This window comes from Haliotis asinina, chromosome 2 (genome assembly GCF_037392515.1).
Source record: "Haliotis asinina isolate JCU_RB_2024 chromosome 2, JCU_Hal_asi_v2, whole genome shotgun sequence".
NCBI classification, from domain to species: domain Eukaryota; kingdom Metazoa; phylum Mollusca; class Gastropoda; order Lepetellida; family Haliotidae; genus Haliotis; species Haliotis asinina.
This window is the reverse complement of record NC_090281.1, coordinates 75,734,516-75,756,369: the sequence shown is the minus strand read 5'-3', so window position 1 is coordinate 75,756,369 and position 21,854 is coordinate 75,734,516. Positions and strand designations below refer to the sequence as shown.

The following is a 21,854-nucleotide window of genomic DNA, read 5'->3' as shown; positions in this document are numbered from 1 at the left end:
TATGTTTGTTCTTTTATTGCTGTAAAGAAAGAGATCAGCAACACAACGGCATTAAGCAATAACAATAACAAGTAAAAATGTAATTCAAATACTCCGTCATCTAGGAGCTCACAAAGGCAGGATGACTTTTCTCTTAGACTGGCAAGGCTGGTTGACTTGCTGTTTAAAGCCGCACCCAGCCATATTCCAGCTGGAAGGTGGCGATCTGTAAATGTTCGAGCCTGGACCAGACAATCCAGTGATCAACAACATGAGCATCCATCTACCGAACAGGAATACGATGACGTGTCGATCCGTTAGTCGCCTCTACGACGGGCATGCGCAAGAGTAACGTTACTGAATATGAGTTCTAACCCTTCAGTCAATTGTACAATTGTGACCGTATCACGAGCATATTTTTGTTCCAACGGTATTGTTTGTAACGTTTCCTGAAATGAAGTAGATACCTGAAATACAAAAGCAGTGGGCTTAATCTTTAATACATACGTGAGCTTGCTAGATCAGTGAGTGAATTTTAGGCTGACTTTAGTAATATTTCAGCAACGGCGGGGGACACCAGAAATTAGCTTCACGCATTGTACCATGTGGGGAATTCAACCGTGTCTTCGGCGTGAACAGCGAGATTCCTCAACTGAAAACTATTCACGTGTAGTCAGTGAGTTCTGTCTTAAGACGCTTTTAGAAATATGCTTGCAATATCATGGTGGCGGACACCATAAATGAACTTCACACATAGTACCCAGGAGGAGAATCGAACACGGATCTTCGGCGCGACGATTCAATCAATATAACAATTAGGCTATTATACCGTCCATGCTAACGTGTATATATGCTAGCTCTCTGTGATACCGGATGAAACTCTGTCCTCGCTGAAACTCGTGTTAACAGCGGCAGATGTCGACGGATCTCGCAGCTGAACGCTTGATATACTGTCGTAATGGGGTCCATCCACGGGATGTAGGTAGACGTCCGTATATGTACCTGGAGAGGATTACATTCATGTGTAAAGATGAACACACAATACGTACCCATAGAAACGTTAGCCGTGGTACCTATATATCCAAATTAGTACACTCCCCATGTACATGCGGTACATAAATTGTTTAAATAAGCTGTTTTAAAAAACAATTACATTAAATAGCTGAGGGAGCAGGTCGCTGAGGGAGTATAAATAAATTCGCATTTCCATCAGCCAAGCAAATGCCTGTTAATGTGAGCATGAACAGGCTACTTGAAACGGGTTTTTTTACATGGATAAGAAAATATGCATTTTCGAAAGAAATACAACGAAACACGAAACACAAACCTTCCTTATCAACAGGTGCTTTGTTCTTCCTCCAGCAAATGACTCCCACCACAAACAGACCGATGATGACGACCAGTAACAGTGCGACAAACACACCCAGACCAATCAAAGCAGAACGGTCTCCGTTTTCACTACTGCAAAGAAAAGGTTACTTGTGAACTCTACAGATCACCTTCACGTCGAACGTTTAGCTTAATGCTAATGGATTCCAGATATGACGATCATCAGTCGAAAACGTTTGAGGGATTGACTATGAAACAGAGTTACCTTCTTTTTGTGACATTATTTCTCTTTCATAGCTGTTTATGTGTTTATGTAACATTACCTTGTATTCGTTGTGTCCGAGAACTGTGCGTTGCACCTTCCACATTCAACATCATTTTGACAACTGGAGGCAAAATTAGCATCAGAACTGAGACGTGTCTTGAAGAACTGAATACCATCCTCTGATGTTAAGCCGACCTAAGAGGTAAATGGGTATATGCTCAGTGAAGGACCCAATAACAAATAATGCATACACTACCATAAACTGTTCCACTCCTCAGTGTGTGCCGGCAGACTGCCGAACAGCAGTTCGTAATGCATATTTACTTATAAGATAAATAAAAAATAGCAACCATTTCAAATATCAGTAACAGCTTTACGATGAGTCCACCTTGAAAATTCATATTTCTGTAACAATTATAGCTGTAAAATGTGAAGGTAAATGGTTTGCATCGAACCCTCTCTATTCCCGGGTGCTAAACAGTTGCTTGTGGTCACTATTAATTGGACAGATTGTCACAGTGTATCGTGTATTTATTCACCCTTCCATCTGAACAAAAATGCTCATGATGTTGATCACTGGATTGTCTGGTCCACATTCGATTATATACACGCTGGAATTTTGTTAGATGGCTTTAAACAGCAACAAACAAACATCTGAAAAAAGGTGATTCCAAAAAGCCTAATACCATGCAGGGTATACAGATTTTGAAAGAAACCATCTTTGCTCATCCTGCTAAGCGTTTTGAAAATGATTTCACAAACTCACCTCCTTATATACCAGGTCACCGTCCCGAATGATCTGTGAGATTTTGTAACCAACGCTTCCTTCGCCATTGTCATCAAAGACTCGAATGTTCCCGCCGTCGTTATAGATGTCGAGACGAACGTTTCTGACGTTAGCGATCAACGCTGCTGTAGAATACTCGGGACACATGGTGTAAGTACTGTAACACTTCTCTTCTAAAGTTTTACTGAATCCAAGAATCAGAGCATACACACCATTGATAGCGAAAGGTACCCACGTGTCGGTCTTGCGGTTTTGGGCCAACAATTCAGAGGTGCATGGTCTACTGTACATTTTGTTATAGCTCATTGGAAAATAACAGTTTGAGGTTAATTCTAAGTATGACTGAAGCCATGGGTTTGTTGAAGTCGTCACATTCACTCCACCGAAGTATTCTTCAAATGCTTGGTTCTTGGGCAGTTCCTGAGCAAGAGTCAAGCTTCCCAGCAACTTATTGTTTCCTTCTATCACTTGTCTTCGTTTGCCCCAGCTCTCGCCTCCAATGAACACAAACTCGCCACTGTTCATCTCTTCGCTCAGAGCCGTCATCAGCTGTGGTGCTAAGTTGGATCTGACGAATATCACAACAAGCCTTGCATGTGGAAACCTTCTCAACTCGGACACATAACCTCGGAAGAAAGCTTGACTTGTCCCTTGCTTGACAGCAATCGTGTTGGCAACGCAGATTTTGTATTTCTTCCCAGAAGCCAACAATGATGCTAGTCCTGCCTTACCATATTCCTCATCCGTGTGTATAATTTGCACATAGGTAGATGCAATCTCTTTGGCCAGGTGCATTATTACATCAGCCTGTTCGTGGTCAGGAGAACATGTTCTCATAAAATTAGGATGCAAAGTTCTTGAGCTCAGAGTTGAACTTGTGGAAGCATACGAAATGAACAGTTTGTCTAATTCAGTCATTAAGATGGACATGGTAACACTTAATGAACTCCCGTGTGGGCCAACGTATCCGATGATTTTATCAACAATACTTGAACTGTTTAAGCTGTCAGTGAGTCTTAAAACACCTCTATGAAGTCGTGTCACTCGTTCCCTAGCAATCGTGGGCGTGTTACAGGTATCCAGTAATACCAATCCAATAGTTTTGCTCCCAAGAAGTGAAGTAAACCTATCTCGTCTTGCATTGACACGATTGACAGCAAACACAATACCTTCAGCCATATCAATACTGACGGCCGTTCTTAGTTCACCACACTGCAATGGGCCTGCTCCCTGGTCATGTATTGGTACAAGACCCACAACGTAAAAGTCTCCTGGTAGAAATATCACTTCTCCATAACTGCCTGGATTTTGACATTTTGAACAGTGACGGGTTACTTGACACTGGGCCTGAACCGAACTAGAGCTCTCTTCTCCTTTGTCATTGTAGGATTTGATCATACCTGGTAGCAAGGTGAGCTCTTGTAACACATAGTTACCCACCTGTTGAAGAAGAAATGATATTATTCACTACAACAATAGGAATATACAGTAAACTACGTTTATAACGATCACCTGTATAACGAACTGACAGAATGTGAAGAACTATTTTCCCGACTACCTTCAAACTGTATATGATGGTCGAAATTAATATGTTGAAGGAAAAGTGATGGTTGCTTTGGCTTCGTTGTATGCACGGCGGAATTGTTGTATGTAGAAATATGTGTATTTGGGTTCTTTAATCTCCTTCAATCATGGGAATATATGCTACGTTTGTGACGAACATTCTTTAATAACCATCTGTACACATGTATGACACCGGATCATGAAATAGGGATGTGGAATATTGGTAGGCGGCGTAAAACTAAACTCACTTACTCTTTGTTGTGTAATGTTATTTGGTTGATGCAGATCATCATATTCTAATTTTAATGGATGGATACTCATTTTTCCATTGACTGAATTATCTGATCCAGCCTCGATTATTTGGAACTGCCTCTATATAGCTAGAATACTGGTAAGCGTGCCGTTAAGAACACACTTCCTATGCACAACTTCCGGAATGTCGCTGATTTCTCTCACCTTTATATTGCAAAATCCATTGTTGCATTTTTGGTAGTTGTACACGATATAGGTCAAGTGATCCCCTTTTTCTGTGTACATAAGTTCTCCACTCTTGAATCCGAACTTCAGCTGAAAGGGTGACAGCTCGGTAAATTCAACGGCAGGGTTGACTTCCACTGAAGACATTTCCTCTATAAACTTTGCCTTGTTGGAGATGTAATCCTCAAGCTCCTTGCATATACCTGTTTGTTGAGGACATTTCTTCTCATATAATGTTTTGTATGTCTTTGCAAAAGCGGCTGCAGCCATCAGTGCGTAGTTGGTATAGATGGAGAGTTTGTCGTTTTGTATTGAAGCTGTGGACCGCTGAAGACAGGATTGTGGAACGTTTGTTTCATTTGTCAGAGAACACTTGGTTATTTCTTCCATGTATTTCAACAGCCAACCATCATCTTGTATGTATTCTCGCATAACATGGCCTTGGGTATGAAGCGACTGCCAGTGTAATTTGAACAGCTCCACATCATAGTATGGTGGACTTGGAGCGAGAAGTCCCTTGGCTAATGGATACACGCTTCCGTCGGACTTCATCAAATATGACTCGCTTTCACGAATGGACTCGGAAACTATCATCTGGAAGTTGCTGAGTTTGATGTTGAGAAACTCGAACATAATTTTAGCAGTTTCAGCTTGACCAAAAAAGACCAGACCGAGAACTGGTGATTCGGACTCTACTTCCAGTTTTCGTTTGATTGATTCAAATATTATCCTGTATTCGTCGCTGCTGGCATCCGTCGCAATAGAAACGTATTGTGGTACACATATGCCATTTTCTTTTGCCTTAGTTTTGAGTGCACTGGCTCCTTCTTCTCCGTAAGTGTCAGCTTCATACACGATTGCAATATAGTTCCACTTTAGTTGTTGCAAGAGTTTTATCATAACCTGAAATAAAAAAAAATAACTGAGTAGATCGATGTCCATTGTGTTGATCACTGGATTATCTGGTCTTCATTCGATTATTTCCTGATCGGAGATATATAGGTGGAATATTGCTGAGTACGGTTTTATGCAACAAACAAACAAAAAACAAATATCATTATAACTGCATCACTGTTATGGAGGTGTAACCGTTTACGCTTCGACAGTTGTCATCTTGGACACAAATATCGCGGTCCTCATTCGACAAGTTAGTATCATCCTGCTATATACACTCAAATCTCAGTCAGTCTGGGTAATAGCTACGGAGGGTTATACGGCCGATTGTACTGGTTTAGGTGGATGACGGGTTGATAACGTGTCAGCTGACAATATCGACCAAAGGCTTCTCTAGTCAAGATTTAAAATCGCCATCGTATAACTGCAACAGTACGTTAAAACGCACACACGCACACATGCACACACGCACTGCATACACTTTCAAAAATTAAGTTTGTCTTACATTAACTTGTACGTCGTCCGTTTCTATGACCCGGTACAGGTTTTTGTAAATACTCTTGTCAGCGAGGATGGCTGCCGTTGCGGAGAAGCTGATCTGCAGCAGACGATCGCGCTCAGGGAGCGAACTCAGTAGACGAGACACTTCTTGGGTTTCCGAACTAAATTCAGGTCCAATGAGGCCTAATAAAAACAAAGTTTATTGTCCTTGTGTATTTTCCAGACTTTTAGTTTTTACCAATTATTAGGTATATGTGGCTTGCTTTGATAATTAATCGTGTCATGATCACAAGTACACATACACTTGCTGGTACTGTGCATGTTTGCTTTCGTGGAAATAATCTAAAGAAAAGGCATGGACCATCCGAATATTCAATATTTAAGTATTACATGGATAATAATATGAACTACAAAATACTTTAATATCGAAAATTGGAGTGGTCCTTATCTTTTTGTGTAAGTATGAATACAACGAACTAGGAAAAAACCCGATTATTACATCAATGTGACTCCTTTGTAACCGTGTTGATCTAATTAACTAATTATTGTGCATGGTGAGTTGTAATTATAAAAAGGCAATGAGAAACTAAAAGTGAAGTGTATATGCTTTAAGTGGTTAATGGTTGAAATACTTTTGAAGCCCAATCGGTACAGGATCTAATACTCGCTTAAACAAATTTCAATAACCCTCTTAACACGCAAGCTATAGCATCGTGCCTCAACCTTATATGCTGTGGATGTGAATGAATGCCTTAAGTGCATGTGGTATTGTTTTGTAGCCTTTTCACAGGAGGCAAATCGCATCTTCAGGCTCGACAGTACGTATTTGGAGATACGTATCTGAATCGAATTCGAAATTATCAATATTTAAGTCTTATGTAGTATTCTTTGAACACTAAATCATTATTCTGAGCTATAAACATGTTTGAGGACAAGTGAAAACATGACAAAATGTATTTTAACTTCGCGTTTTTAGACAGTGTGTCCCACAATAAACATTCTTTCCAATTTGTAAAACGTATTTAATGATATGCGCACATTGTCAATGCTCTACATTTATATTGACAAGAATATTATTCCCTGCAGTGCTAACGGATAATGTCTCACAAAGATGATTGGGTACGGGTACATACCATATATCTGTTTCTGTTTGTAAGTCTGCAGAATATCTAGAGTTGTTGCAACAGCCATAGATGGAATTCCGCATGTCTTGAAAGCATGGAGACCTGCAGACAGTAAGGGCGTTTCTATAAATCACGGATGTAACGATCCTTTCATGACGCATTTAAAATTCGAAATCAGGTGGATTTACAAACAAAATATCCTTTGTTTATAGATGAAGGTAATCTGCGTGTCCACGTGTACGCACTAACTGTATGTGATAGGTAACTAAGAAAATGAATGGTAACAGTTCAAACATAACAAAGGCATCACCGATTATCTCCAGTGGCGATTAGCTCCAGAATTATATTTCGTTGGGGCTTAAAAGGCAAACAAGTAATGGAAACCAAACAAAATGAACCAATCTACATTTCCTTTATACTATTACAAACTTCATAAATACTTAAACAACCCATTGCATGTATGAAGCAATTGTATAATTGTGAAGACTGTTTATTTCCTTTACATATAAGAAATGTCATTCCTGGCACATGTCGTCCTTCTCCAAGAAAGAATTGTGGTCATTTGAAAACAACCTAGCTGAAAATATGGAGAATCACATGGCTGCTATGACCCTGTTGAAAGCATACTAAATATGAGAATTAAAGATATATTACCAAATTTGACACCACTGGTATAATTTCTGTCGTTCAATTGGCCTATGAACCATCGGACCGCTTCATAGGCCTGTATAGACTCTGGAACCACGACACCACACGTTCCATCAGTATGGGTCTGTATAGAGAATAGTCCCGTTAGTATTACATCGCCAGCAAGGTACTCGTTGGTTGAGAAAGAGGCAACGGATCCTGCAGTCCAGATATAGAGCAGGATCGTGATGGCGCTCATTGTCACACTGGATTCACTGAAAAACTGGAAATATTCAGGAATGCATATTTTCAAGAAGCCTCGCATATTGGTATTACATGTGCGTACTGTTGAAACAGCAACTGTTTGTGTTGACACATGTCATCGGTTCCCAGTTGCGCAGATCAATGCTGTTAGACACAGGGTCGTCTGATTGAGACTCGATTATTTACAGACCGCAGGCATATAGCTGCGCGATTGCTGATTGCATAAAAATAGACTCATTCACTCAATAATTTCTGTAAATGGGGGCTGAATACCATCTTGATGTTATGGCATGTTTACTTTAGCAGCATTTATTATATTGTGTACATGTATTTTGTCGTCTGAATACCTCAGCTGTTGTCGGCTGCTCGCTGTGGGAGTATCAGGTTGTAATACTCGGACAGAGAGAAACGGTTGTGTTCTTATCTGCTAACCGCTAGCGACGCGGAAACAAGCGACCCTCCGTCCGGGTCACTGAATATGAGGAATGCCATCTATATACCGGATACAGCTACCCGTGCTTACGTATACGAGGCTAGAAGAGAGCACGAAAAAGGTACGCGTGTGCGTGTCCAAATTGATCAGGTGAATGGTGTGAACCATCGACATGTTTAGCCTATACGTATACCAGGTTAGAGCAAGGTCACCAACAAGTTACACATGTGCGTGTCCAAATTGATCGGGTGAACGGTATGAACCACTGACATGTTTAGCCCGTACTAACTACTTAACAAACAATCAAACATACACAAACACAGAAAAAAATGTATCGTACATATTCACTGCATACATAATCAAACACTGTCACTTAATCCATTACTATCAAAAGCAGCTTAATACAGGCGAATGTAACGCTTGTTCTCGGCTCTGGGAAAAGGGTGCCTTCCCGGTAGATGGTCGAGGTATATGTTGGATCAAATTACATCTCATCGGCTCAAAATGAGTTGGATTATCACAACTAAGGAAGTACTTTCAACGTAATATGTGACTTGTATAATTTATTAGTTTCAAATAAAACTTCCTCTCACCTGTCAGGTTCAACTTGACTGTCCTCGTCAATCCCAACTGCGTTGTTCGAGCCATGCGTGTTGTGAAATACGCGGTCAGCCATGCATGAAAACAGGGCCTCTGTGTACTCTGTCCCGAGGACTTACTGTTTATACTCACTGCGTCTATTAATATCGAGTTACACAGCAGTGGTTTGGCAATATTGAAGAGACCCAAATCAGTTCATATCTTCTCAGCTTTGAAGGAATGTCTTTCAATAACAAACGTATGGGTTGTGATCAAGAAGTGTCAACGTATTTGTGTGATATTGATCATTTTGTTGATATGTTGTCCGCTTATACACATTGTTTATGTTAAAAATGTTACCTAAACAACGCTATAATAAAGTATTAGTGTTTAACCTTTACATATACTGAGCAAAAGATGTAGTGACGGTTCTTGAAATATTTTAAATGTAAATAGTTCTAAGTTTTAACTACAAACAAGATATCATAGTTTGTTGCTGATAAAAGTATGTTGCCATTGAAGCAAAGGATGGGATGTGGCGTAAGTCTAACGTCCTCACTGAGGTACGTACAAACGTATACAGTATACATATTCCTGGCGGGCTTTCACGTGGCGAGTCTGCGATGTCGAATGCAAAGTGTTTTTCACAAAAGACAAAATATGTTGCGTTATGAGTATTTACATGTAGGTTGGAGTAGCAAGGTTGGAATTAAAAAATGTTCAGCTCTCATAGTGCGGAATTGTGAAATATGTCCACAAAGGTCTCAGTCAGTCTGTGATCTTTTGTAAAAGGACAAAGTTGACTGTGTGAAAAATCACGTTGATCAACCGCAATATCAAATCTGTGTATAAGTTGTTCAATTTTGATATTTCCAGAGTAATTGTGTACAAAATTCAAAATTTCTAGATGATGGGATTGGAGACTGGATACGTAACTTTTGTAAGTGATGTTGTTCCTATGTTCACAGTGGTGTCTATGAGTCTAAAGGTACGCATGTATTGTATCTGTAACGATCTACAAGCTATGTGTGGCTTTCAGATAGTAAGATAGCTATTCAAAGCCTGAAATGAGGCAATTCGTGATCAACGTTCAAAGGGACGTTGATCATAAAGGGGACACCGTATGATGCTATCACAAGCTTTCCGAAAGCAAGATCGCCTGGACTCTGCAAAGGGACACAACTCTTGATCTGCACACCGCGCTGGGACGCTTTGTGTTGTATAGTTACTGGAAGGAAGTACTATAACAGTTACTGGGCAAAATGTATGTGATCCCATTTCTTCCAAGCGGTCTTTACTCCACTGTATTGTAAACATGCACAAAGGTATTGTCATAGAATCCAAACACCCTCAGCCCTTCGAATGATAGTTTAACAGCTGTTCAGCGATCCATGCCCGTTGTTAAAGACGACTAACTGGATCAGGTGGTCAAACTCGCTGACCTGGTTGACACATGTCATCGTATCCCAGTTCCGCAGACTGAAGCCCACGCTGTTGATCACTAGCTTGTCCGGTCCAGACTCGATTATTTAGAGACCACGTGAAATATCTGGAATATTGCAGAGTATTACACTAAGAACAACAAACAAACAAACAAAAATTAAGAGAGACGGTAACCCCCTCTCATTTGCTAGTGTGGACATCTTTATCAGCGAGATCTACAAGACTCATGACGATTGAGATTCTGTGTTTAAGATTGTAAATAAACAATGCTGTGTTTGCGTAGTTACCTACATCATAGGTCCGCAAATTTTCAATAGACTATGTTGTTGAGCAATGATATGTAACCCACAACCTCTCATATGTGCAGGAGTTATCGTAATTATGTGTAATAGAGCGTGTTTGCATTGACTACTGTCATTTTTGGTCATGGTCTATCTGCAAACGGTTTTCTTTCCCACGAGTAGAGGTTCGTCATATTTCACCTTCTTCTTCTTACACACACACACACACACACACACACACACACACACACACACACATATATATATATATATATATATATATATATATATATATAGTGTAGAGTGTGGTTTATCATACATACATACATACATACATACATACATACATACATACATACATACATACATACATACATACATACATATTCCTGATGTCAAACATGTGGGAGAAAATGTTATCTTCTCGTTTATACATGTCTGAAATATATCCTTGACATTAGTGCTTGCAATACTTTTCAGTGGGTAGAGGGCGTGACAGACGATTTAATGCAAGGCTGCATTAATTCATTCGATATTTTGTAATTTGATATTGTAATGCAAAAACATTTAAATGAATTCCATATATTCAGTAACCCATGTATGAAAACTGAACTATACACACTAGTGGCTCAGACAAGAACAACATTTTTCAAAAACAACTGGGCCCTGTTTCACAACGCTCTCGTACGCCTGACATCTCGTAAGTTTTCACGTAGCGTTCGTACTCCCCATGTTACAGTATAGGGGCACAATGCTACGAGAAAGGTTACGAGATCTTAGGCTTACGAGACTGTTGTGAACAGTAACGGAACCCAGTTTGCTATTTACGTACTTACTGTAGTGTCTAATGTTCAAGTTTTAAAAAGGGATCCCGCATTAATAAAGTCCTTAGTGCCGGTATTTTCCCATAGATTTGTTTAGACAACGATTTACCAGAAGAGTTTTGATTCCCAGCTACATAACGTAATACTGAAGTCATCACACACCCTTTCTTGTGTGGCTTAAAGTGTCCATGATATAACTCCGTACATTTTAAAACAAGTTAAGTGCCACATAAAGCAAGGGAACACGTACTACCCTCAAGGACATGTTCCAGAAGGACTAAGTACGTTTCGTGCTATGCGTCTCTCTTATTACGTAATTATTTGTGATTGTGTTGAACTCGGGAACATGTTTTTAAGTGTCAAAGGCTTTGTGTTCAATGAATCCTTAAATCATTCAATTTATTGTTATTGTTTACATAAAACGAGTGACTGAGTAAGTTAAAATTTAACATTTCAGCTATAATTTATAGCGAAGAGAAAGGTATTACATATACAATATATAACAGTTTTAAATAATTAGTCATCAAAAGACTGCAAAACACCTAGAGTATCACCGATAGTGTCTATGACTATTATGCAAGTGTAAACATATTCTGTTTACGAAGGCAATACAATATAAAAACAGGCTATAGGTCGCCAATAACTAAAGGTAGATCACCATATGACGGACCATGGGGACTTACGGCGCCTTTGCTAACTGCATGGACCCCAGTTGGATTTTTACAATCTCTCCGGCTGCTGGCGACTGTGGGAAACCTTCAGCCAAATTGTAAGAGAACAAAAATACTACGTCTAAAAATCTGGTAAGCTTTGAAAGTCAAGAGGACAATAACTTTACGATACTGTAACACCATTTGGGGGTACAGCTACTTACAGGGTATAATTCGTACTACAATGTTTAAAATACCATTGATCTATTTACAAAACATTAGAATATCTAATAATTCTATTTCCTATTTCTATTTATATAAAAAGCACCGCGCATATGGATTAAGTCAAAACAGAGAATGCCATCAGACTTATTTTGTCAAGTTACGTCAAGATTGGAAGTGTTCTTCACATGTTACATGTATGGCAAATGTATTTGAACTAATCATTATAAATCTGGATACCGGTTCACAAAAACCTGTTTCTTTTATAGAATAGACATTGCTCTGTTCGTAGGGCAAACGTCACTATAATCATGTTCTGTTCTTGATTATGACAATCCCTCATTTTTTAAATAATCTTGAGACAGCCTTTTCCTGTAGGGTGAGCATAGTCACATTTTCGCTGTAAATCGCAGAGAAATACAGTCGATCAATCGATCAGATAGCACGAACACACACAATTACGAAACGAAAAACGTAAAAAGGTACATGAAAATACAGTTATAGGCAGTTTGCTCTATACATCACACGTGATGCAAACAGTACAGTCGGGTCTAAAGGATTAGTATCCGACAAACAGTAGAGGCTTTTTGTCTCTTGGATTGTTTCTGTAATTGAATTTCAGTTTTACAAACAAGCATATTCATTGTTGGAAGAGTTTCAGGAAAAACATTTGAAACCGAAAATGCTTTTCAAATCGGTCCTTACATCCATCGGTACATTTTACTTTGACTCTTTTCCATACATTATAATAATGTTCTGCATTTTTTAAAAAAAGTACCTGTTTATACTTGTCTCCCCAGCAAAGTATAACACGGAAAGGTAATACCTTGCTCATCAAGGTTCAATTTCATTAAGCAGTTTGTTAGTTTATGACGCTTGCATGAGAGGCATCGCTGCATGTTTACCGAAACGTGCACAAACAAATATTATTAAAGATATAAGTAAACATAACTATACGATCTAAACCATCTTCGTACGATAATATTATTTTTTGTTCCAATTCTTTGTCTGTTGAACGACAAGTTGTTGTCGATCATATCTGTTCAGCTGACACTGATGAAGATTAGATCGTGATGATACACGATCCACATTAGTGTGATTAGTTATACACTGTTCAAGGTGCACTGTTGCATGTTGACTTGTTTCACTGAATGAAGCTATCCCTCGGACATATGGTTGAATAGGGATCTGAAATAGATACGAGCAATATAAAAACAAAAAACCTGTATATAATCTGGGATTATTTATGGATATTCGGAATTTCTGTGAATATTTATCGGCGGTTTCGTGGCAATGGTTGGTAAAGGATGTTCTTTTCTATTTCATGTAAATTTCAGATGAGAAGACAAGGATCCAAACATGCGTTTGTGAAAAATGGCTCCTGAAAATAGAGCCAAATCATAGAGGCCCATACTCAAAGTTGTGAAGAGAAGACGGATTGGTTAGTTTCTCTTCCTTGCTACTCTCCACACAGGTACACAGGTTAATAATATGACATGAATTTCGTTTGTTTCGAATGGCTGTCAAAGTGACATAGTATTATACACAGGTGTAACTGCGAGTTTGTAAGTTAGTTGGCAGCAAGTTATAGCTGAAAAGGATTAAAGTATGCCACTGTCAGTATTACAGAGTGTGGTTTTCTAGTTTTGTTCACCACATTCGTCTACCTATACCCTCATGGATACTTCTAGGATGTTCCCGTTTTCACTTTGGGATAACCTATCCTTATTTGCTGACCTTCGTGGGGTCGTGGGGTAACTAGATGGTTAAAATGTTCGCTCGTTACGCCGAAGATCCAAGTTCGAGACCAGCACCACGTGGATACAATATGTAGAAGCCGTTTCTGGCGTTCCCCCTGTGATATTGCATGAATGTTGTTAAAACGCGACGTTCAACATATGTAAGTCTCTCACTCTTTCCTTACCTTCTTTCTTCTTTTCCTTCCTCCTCCGACACTGGCGGCAGAGACAACCTGACATTACCAAGACAATCAACCCGAGGACACTTGCTCCAGAAACAAGCGAATAGAAGATGATTGTTCCGTTGGAATTGGGTTGAGTACTGAAAAATCCATAAAATACAGTTTATCGCATGTTGGACACAGTTATGTATTTTATTCGAGCCACTGTGTGGCCACGTAAGTGAGGGAGTACAGTTTTACGGTACGCTCAGCAATATTCCAGCTATATGGTGGTGGTCTGTTAGTAATCGAGTCTGGACCTGAAAATCCCGTGATAAACAGCTACAGCATCAATCTACGCAGTTGGGATACTATGACAGGTCTGTGATTGGTATCATTCGGGAGATATGAGCGTATGGCAGACTGCGTGCGATCTTATTAATTACAAGGCACATATTTTGAGTGAAGTCGACTCTTAGTAACTAATTTGAGTGGACTAATTGAGAATAAAAATTGAGTGAAGCGTATTCAAATGATAAATTCTGTCATCGTGTTTATTTACAAAGAATATAGACATATTTCAGTCATTGCAAAACGGCAAACGCACAAGTTAACATTCAGTTCATTCCAAATTCAACTCGAGTTAGACACTAAATGTAAGTCCCATGTTTTGGGTTAAGGGCACAAAAAGGTACAGAGCTCATTGGAAATGTACGAAATCTGCATTTATCATGAAGAGGAAATATACCAAAATATACCAAAAATGTCGAATTTCTGAACTAAAAAAATCCGTTATAGTGTGTTCTTTATTAGATGGGATTCTTCAGAGACATGGTGAATATATAAGGCAGGTATATGAATAAGAAGTTGCCATCCATATACTTTTCTTATGTGTACTCTGTTAGGCCGAAACAAACTATACGTTAATCCCATATTATTTAAGGGATTATCGCGCATCAGTGAATTGTCGTCTGAACAAAAGCGTTCGGCAAAACAGGAACTCCCTCGAAATATCTTCTCTAGTGGCACACTAGTTTCATCTGTGATTTGCTCACTGTAAATCTGTGATGGTCTATTGATTAATATTGTACTGACCCGTGATGTTTTGCATCTAAGACGTCTTCTATTAACACATGGCTTTCATAGTCACAATATGGCTGAAATACTACCGATTTGATATGAATTTTACTCTCTCACTCAATCAGTCAATTATCATCTTCGTAGAGAGAATACTCACATTTGTCTGCTTTCAAACTGCTTCCTGCACTGTGCACATTCAATGCTGTTTGGACAAGCCGATGTAAAGTTTGATTGTGTCATTAGTTGCTGGACAGGTCTTGACAAAATAATCCCCTTTCCTGATGAATAGCCAACCTTTAAGTAATAAAATAGATAATTTGAATACTCATTCTCTATAGCGAGGTCAGTCAATAATATTGCACAACACTGATAATTTGAAACGTATTCACTATAGCAAGGAAAGACATAAATACTGCATGAATCGGATGGTAGTTGGACCTCAACAATTATCCAAGATAAATCCAAAGCGCTATGTAAGTATGTCCACCCCGTTTGCAAAATATCAACAATGTCATCTCTAGAATTACGATATAGATACAGTTGCAGCAGTTTACGTACTATAACTTCAGTCAGACGGTTTGTCTTACTAATTTGACACGATGTAATACTGCTTGAAGATAAAGGTCAGAATTGATCTTCAACAACCCATGCTTGTCGTAAGAGACGATTTACGGGATCGGGTGGTCAGGCTGACTGACCAGGTTGACACATGTCAGCATGTCCCAGCTGCACAGATCGATTCTCATATTGATCTCTGGATTGCCAAGTTGAACCCTATTATTTACAGACCGCCGCCGTATAGTTCGGCAATTGCTGAATTCCGTGCTAAGACAATAAACAAAGAAACCAAGGCACTAAGTGAACTAAACGACAATATACATGTATGCAGGCTTTGTCGTGACATGACAACATCAGATGCACATGGTGACGCTATGGCAAAATTAACGCGTGATGGAAAGCCGAGTAGTAGACATAATTCTTCATATTTCTTTCTTTTTGGTGTTTGTTTGTTTGTTTTTGTTGTTTTTTTCTTTGAGGCTATCAGTCAAAGAGAATTTTGTTTGAAAATCTTTGATGTCAGATGGTCTAGAGAAACTGGACAGGTCCAAGGAACGGAATTCCTAGCTGCGACGACAGGAGATCTAATCACTATGTCTCTTGATCTAAAGAGACAACACCATAAGAAGACGATAGTCTGGATAGCTTTCGATATAGCCCGAGCATTACATAATGACATACCTACCTCTTCATACAAAAGGATTTTCTTCCGCACAATCTGAGAAATAGTGTACCCCACGTCTCCGTCACCATTGTTGTCAAAGACGTTGATGCTGTTACCATTTTGGTAAATATCCAGTTTTATTTCTTTCAATTTATCAATCATGGCTGGAGTGGAAATATCTTGGCAGATCACAAGATCCGTACAGATTGATGTCGCAGTATCGTGGAACCCAAGGACCAGACTGTACACGGTGTAGATTGCAAATGTCGCCCATAAATCAGGCTTGATACTGTCACCAAGTCTTGACGAGGAGCATTGTGGGCGATTCCACTTTTGAAAACTTTTAGGTACATAGCACTGCTTAATTTCCTCAAAGTACTCTTGCAGCCATGGGTTTTCGTAAGTTTCAAGGTCGATATTTTTAAAGTATTCAGCAAAAGCTGTAATATCAGGAAGCTTTTGAGCTATTGTTATAGAACCACGTAAGTTTGTCGTTAAAAGGTCTTCCATTTGAGCCCAGCTCTCTCCACCGATAAAGGAAAATTCTCTACTTTCCATGTCTTGATCCAGGTTCTTCATAATCAAACGTGTAAGAAACGGCAACGCGAACACGACGACAACTTTGGCATATCTGTAATGTCTGAGCTTAGATATGTAGCCTGTATGCTTACTTTGATCGTCAGTGTTCTCAGCTTCAACGATCTGTGCCACGCATATTTCCTCTTTCTTCGCAGCAACCAGTAGAGCTTCTTTTCCAGCTATCCCATATTCCTCCTTTGAGAAAATAATCTGTATGTATTTCGAGGAAGTCGTTTTAGCCAACCGCATAATAACTTCAGCTTGCTTGTGATCAGGTGAACTCACCCTCATGAAATAAGGGTGATATCCTCTGTTGCTCAAAGTGGAACTTGTAGCAGAGTAAGAGATCTGTAACTTCTTGGTTTGCGATAATAATGTTGAAACAGGTACAGTTACGAAACTGAAAGCCGGGCCAATGTAACCGATTATCTTGTCCAAAATCTTTGAACTGTTGGAACTATGGTCAAGAATCAGGCTTCCCTCATTCAAACTAATGATCTGCTCCTGTATCTTGTATGGATTGGAACATGTATCCAGTACAACAAGACCAACTGTTTTGTTTCCAAGCTTCCCACCAAACATGCCAGGCTTGTTGTTCAAGGTGGATATAGCGAACTGCATTGCTACTGTTATGTCAACGCTCAGTGACAAAGCTCGCATGCTTCCACACTTCAGAAAGGTACCACCCTTGCTGTGGATGGGTGCCATGCCAATGACATAGAAATCGCCTGGTATGTGTAGGACCTTCACATGTTCGTTTGACTTCAAGCACATTTTACAATCATACCCTGGCTGACATTGTGCACGAACAGAGTCTGTTTCCTCTTGGGCCTTATTAAATGCCACGATTCTGTCTGTTATATCTAGACGTTCATCTCTAAACTCCCCCACCTACAAGAATAAGAACAAACAGTGCACTGATAATCATTGCATTTTTCTACATTTTGTTAAGAGACAGTGGCGTGCTTGACATGTGCATGATCATCATCACGTTCCATGTATTATTTACGATATAATGCTTACCTAGCCATTCAAGGCGACAATTTATGCCTGGATGTATATACTTGCACCTCGGTTTCAGCGTTGAGTTTGTGAGAGCGCTTCCCTTTACACAAGCAAAACTATTTCTAACCTCAATCTCAAACAATGCGTTGTTGGGTAAAACATGCAATACGATCACGATTCGTGTTTTCTTAAAAGTTCACTTCCGGTGTAAATGTTAAAATAGGTTCAAATACTCTGTTGATGCTTAAATGCTATTTAGAATATTACGATGTTTCTTTTGCCTGTCAGTATATTGCACAGAAAGATTACCTCGTAAAATGCAAATGAGCTGCCGTTGTATTTGAAGTTGTAGACAGAATAATCAGGTTCCTCTTTCTTTGAGTAACGAATCTCTCCTTTTTCGAAGTTATAGGAAATGTTTACGTTGGAAAATTCTTGTTTAAAATCATCGCTCGTACTGACAACAACCTGTTCCATTCTTGAAAGTGCCCGACTCCTCATCTGATCAATATTTGAGCCACCTTCTGTATGTAGCTCCTTAACTGTTTTCGCAAAAGCTGCAGCGCCACGGAGAGCATAATGGGTAAACAACTGCAGTTTCTTATGACCACGAATATATTCGCTTGACCTATTGAGGCAGGAGGTTGCATTGTCCATGATGTTGTCAAATTGGCATCCAGTTATATTCTGCAGGTACCCAAGCAACCAGTCATTGTTCCTTGTGTATTTCTTTATCAGCGTTATATTCTTGTGTAGATCAACCCAGAAATCACGGAAGAACTCCACATTGTAATAATGTGGACTTGGGGTTAAAATACCTTTAGTCCTAGGGATGATATGCCCATCATTTGCGTTTTGGACATACATTTTGTCAACGGCTAACGATTCTGAAACAATCATTTGGAATTTTGTGAGTTCCAAGTGTTTATCAAGGTACACAAACATGTCCTTTGCTGTTTCAGCACGACCAAAGAAGACTAGTCCTAACACAGGACTTTCCTCGTCTTTCCGTAGACGTTGGGTTAGTTGATTGAATACATCCCGTTGTTGTGCTCTATTTTGACTCTGGTCCAAAGAGAGGAACACGGGGATACAGATGTCCGCAGCTTCTGCAGATGCTCGGAGGGCGTAGGCTGCATCCCGACCGTAGGCATCGGAGTCGAACACGATGCTTACGTAGTTCCAGTTCAGAGCTAGCATGAGCTTCAAGGTGACCTATAGGACAACAAAAACTATTTCTAAAATATGAAAATTTAATTTAATACGCCCATTATTAAACATAACGACTTGATTACATGTTTCATTGTGTCATCATTTGTTTTTGACATCAAAAGTAGGAATGACAGCCTAAACGTGAATGAATAGATATTACTCACTCCCTCACTCTCTCACCCACCTTTACTTGTACATCATCCGTTTCTATGACCCGGTACAGGTTTTTGTAGATACTCATGTTAGACAGGATGGCGGCGGTGGCGGAGTAGCTGATCTGCAGCAGACGATCCTTCTCTGGAAGGGAACTCACCAGACGAGACACAGTCTTGGTTTCTGAACTGTACTCTGGTCCTAGAATTCCTAAATGTGGTATAATATCGAGGGTGAAGTGGCATACTTCACAAAGACCATTCACATAATAATGTATCACATATTCGTTATTCTTTTTCTGCTTCACTCAAACGATACCTTACTAACTTACCCAAGAGTTGAGGCCCATGTCTATCCAAGTATTGGGTCATCATTTTCAAGGTTTGTCTGCTTGCTCTTTGGGCGTTCCCACAAGTTTTGAAAGCATGAAAACCTGAAATATAGATTAAAATAAGCCATGCTTTAAAATAGTTTGTTATAATACTAAAATCATATTCGTTAAAAGGAAATATTTATGTCAGAATCCTTAATCCTCTGCCTATGAGCGTCATCGTAGTCCATTTGCGCAGATCAATGACAATGCTGCTAATCACTGGATTGTCTGCTCCGGACTCGATTATTTACAGACCGCCACCATATTGCTTGATTATTGCTAAATGCATCGTAAAACTAAACTTACTCAGTTACATTCTAGATCCCTGAGAAAATGTTATGGTTGCGATAACAGAAAGTTTGAAGTTTAGATTTAATTTGGAGGGAGTCTATTTCCTGTAAAAGTACAGTGTACGTAAAGTAAACTATGCTGTTATGTCAATGAAATACATTGAATGAAAGTCGAGATATAGATTGTGACTTATGCCAGAGATAATCACAAAATATCACATCTTTGTCTTACACGATTTGTCAGTTGTGAGAAAATACACCCAAAACATTAATAATAGCTTATAAGGCGTATATGCTATACACTAGTATGTCGCCAACACCATGAACCCTAAATGAACCGCATCATGTATTATTGAACGACTGTCCACGAGGCGTGGAAGTTATTTTAAATAAATGGATGAGTATGGCTTTATGCCGCTCTAAGCAATATTAGACCATCAACAAAGCAGGTTAACCAGACATGGGCTCGATATATTGTACCCACGAGGGGAATCGAACCGGACTCTTTAATGTGAGGAGAAAACCCTCTATCTAAATGGCTACCCCACTACGGGACGGTAAAGTAAAATCTACGATTTGCTGTTTTCACTTTCAGAGTTTAATGAATAGATAAACTTACAACCGAGCAGACGACAGTGCTGTATTAGGAAGTAAGAAGAAAATGTAGTCAACTCCAGTGCACAAGGCAAACTTTTCCTGCTGGCCGTTAAGCCTAGTCTACAAAGCGTTCAAAATCAGACGCATGGATGCACAGAGGAAAAACTATTTTTCAATTTGTACGATTTTATAGATGTTATAATTTATTCAGCTCAATGACATCATCTGCGATATGAAAACATCAATATGAGAGGTTGAATGAGTAAATCATGGTTTTGGACTTATTGGAATCGAAACAACTGAGAAAACACATATCAGTGTAACAATGCATATTACACTTGTATATGTAAAATATTTCAAATACTTCAAATATTTCAAGTCATATTGTTATACACACATACACTGCTGTGCTGCACTGTGACACACACACACACACACACACACACACACATACATACATAGCGGATACAATAGCAAATGATAATTTGGAGAAAATCCAATTTAGAAATAATGCCGATTACAACAGTTTGAGCCTTCACTTATGCAGATGTTTAACAATTCAAGTCCATAACACGAAAACTACTTGAATGTAATTGAAATGAACCTTTAATAACGAATGACGTAATAGTAATAATATGTATTGAAACACTTAAACCCGCAAATATCCGGGTTGGAATTGGTCTTCAGCAACCCCGTGCTTGTCGTGAGAGGCTACAAACGGGATCAGGTGGTGGGCCTCGCTGACATGTCATCGTATCTTATTTGAGTAAATCAATGCGCATTTGTCACTGGGTTGTCTGGTCCAAACTCGATTACATACAGACCGACTACGTATAGCTGGAATATTGCTCAGTGCGGCGTTTGACTACAAACAAACAAAGCAGATTCACCCAAACAGGATAAACGTTTCAGAAAGTCTCTGAGTGATCGGTACCCAATGATATCAGAAAAAGGCCTCCGTTGATACATTACCCAGTTTGACGCCTGGGATGTAGTTCCTGTCATTGAGTTGCCGGAAGAACCACCTCACTGCTTCATTGATCTGAACTGACCGGTAATCCAGGCCAGTACATGACCCATTTTCATAGTGTTGCACAGCAAGGAGCCCTCCCAGCACCATGTCTCCTGGCATGTCAACGTCTCCGCTGATAGACAGCCCAAGGTGTAGGTGAAGAGCCAACAGCATAACCTGAACTAACAT

The 21,854-nt window shown here is 39.4% G+C and overlaps 2 protein-coding genes across 3 annotated transcripts; both read right to left on the bottom strand.

Moving 5' to 3' along the window:
* On the bottom strand, positions 1–8,907 carry LOC137274334 (uncharacterized). Of its 2 annotated transcripts, none has more exons than XM_067807481.1 (9): positions 8,837–8,907; positions 7,574–7,829; positions 6,929–7,021; positions 5,800–5,978; positions 4,380–5,303; positions 2,340–3,800; positions 1,632–1,768; positions 1,307–1,440; positions 1–981 (listed from the first exon to the last, which is right to left on the bottom strand). In XM_067807481.1, exons 2-9 carry the CDS (start codon positions 7,803–7,805, stop codon positions 833–835), a joined length of 3,309 nt encoding a protein of 1,102 aa, XP_067663582.1. In that variant the 5' UTR covers positions 7,806–7,829; positions 8,837–8,907; the 3' UTR covers positions 1–832. The 2 variants fall into 2 exon arrangements, with proteins under 2 accessions (XP_067663582.1, XP_067663583.1); XM_067807482.1 differs by having other exon boundaries at positions 7,574–7,821; positions 8,837–8,906.
* A 4,338-nt stretch (positions 8,908–13,245) lies between these two features.
* Positions 13,246–21,854, bottom strand: LOC137272878 (uncharacterized). The gene is made up of 8 exons (XM_067805292.1): positions 21,626–21,854; positions 19,725–19,826; positions 19,425–19,603; positions 18,338–19,243; positions 16,466–17,914; positions 15,380–15,516; positions 14,167–14,303; positions 13,246–13,430 (listed from the first exon to the last, which is right to left on the bottom strand). Exons 1-8 carry the CDS (start codon positions 21,852–21,854, stop codon positions 13,387–13,389), a joined length of 3,183 nt encoding a protein of 1,060 aa, XP_067661393.1. The 3' UTR covers positions 13,246–13,386.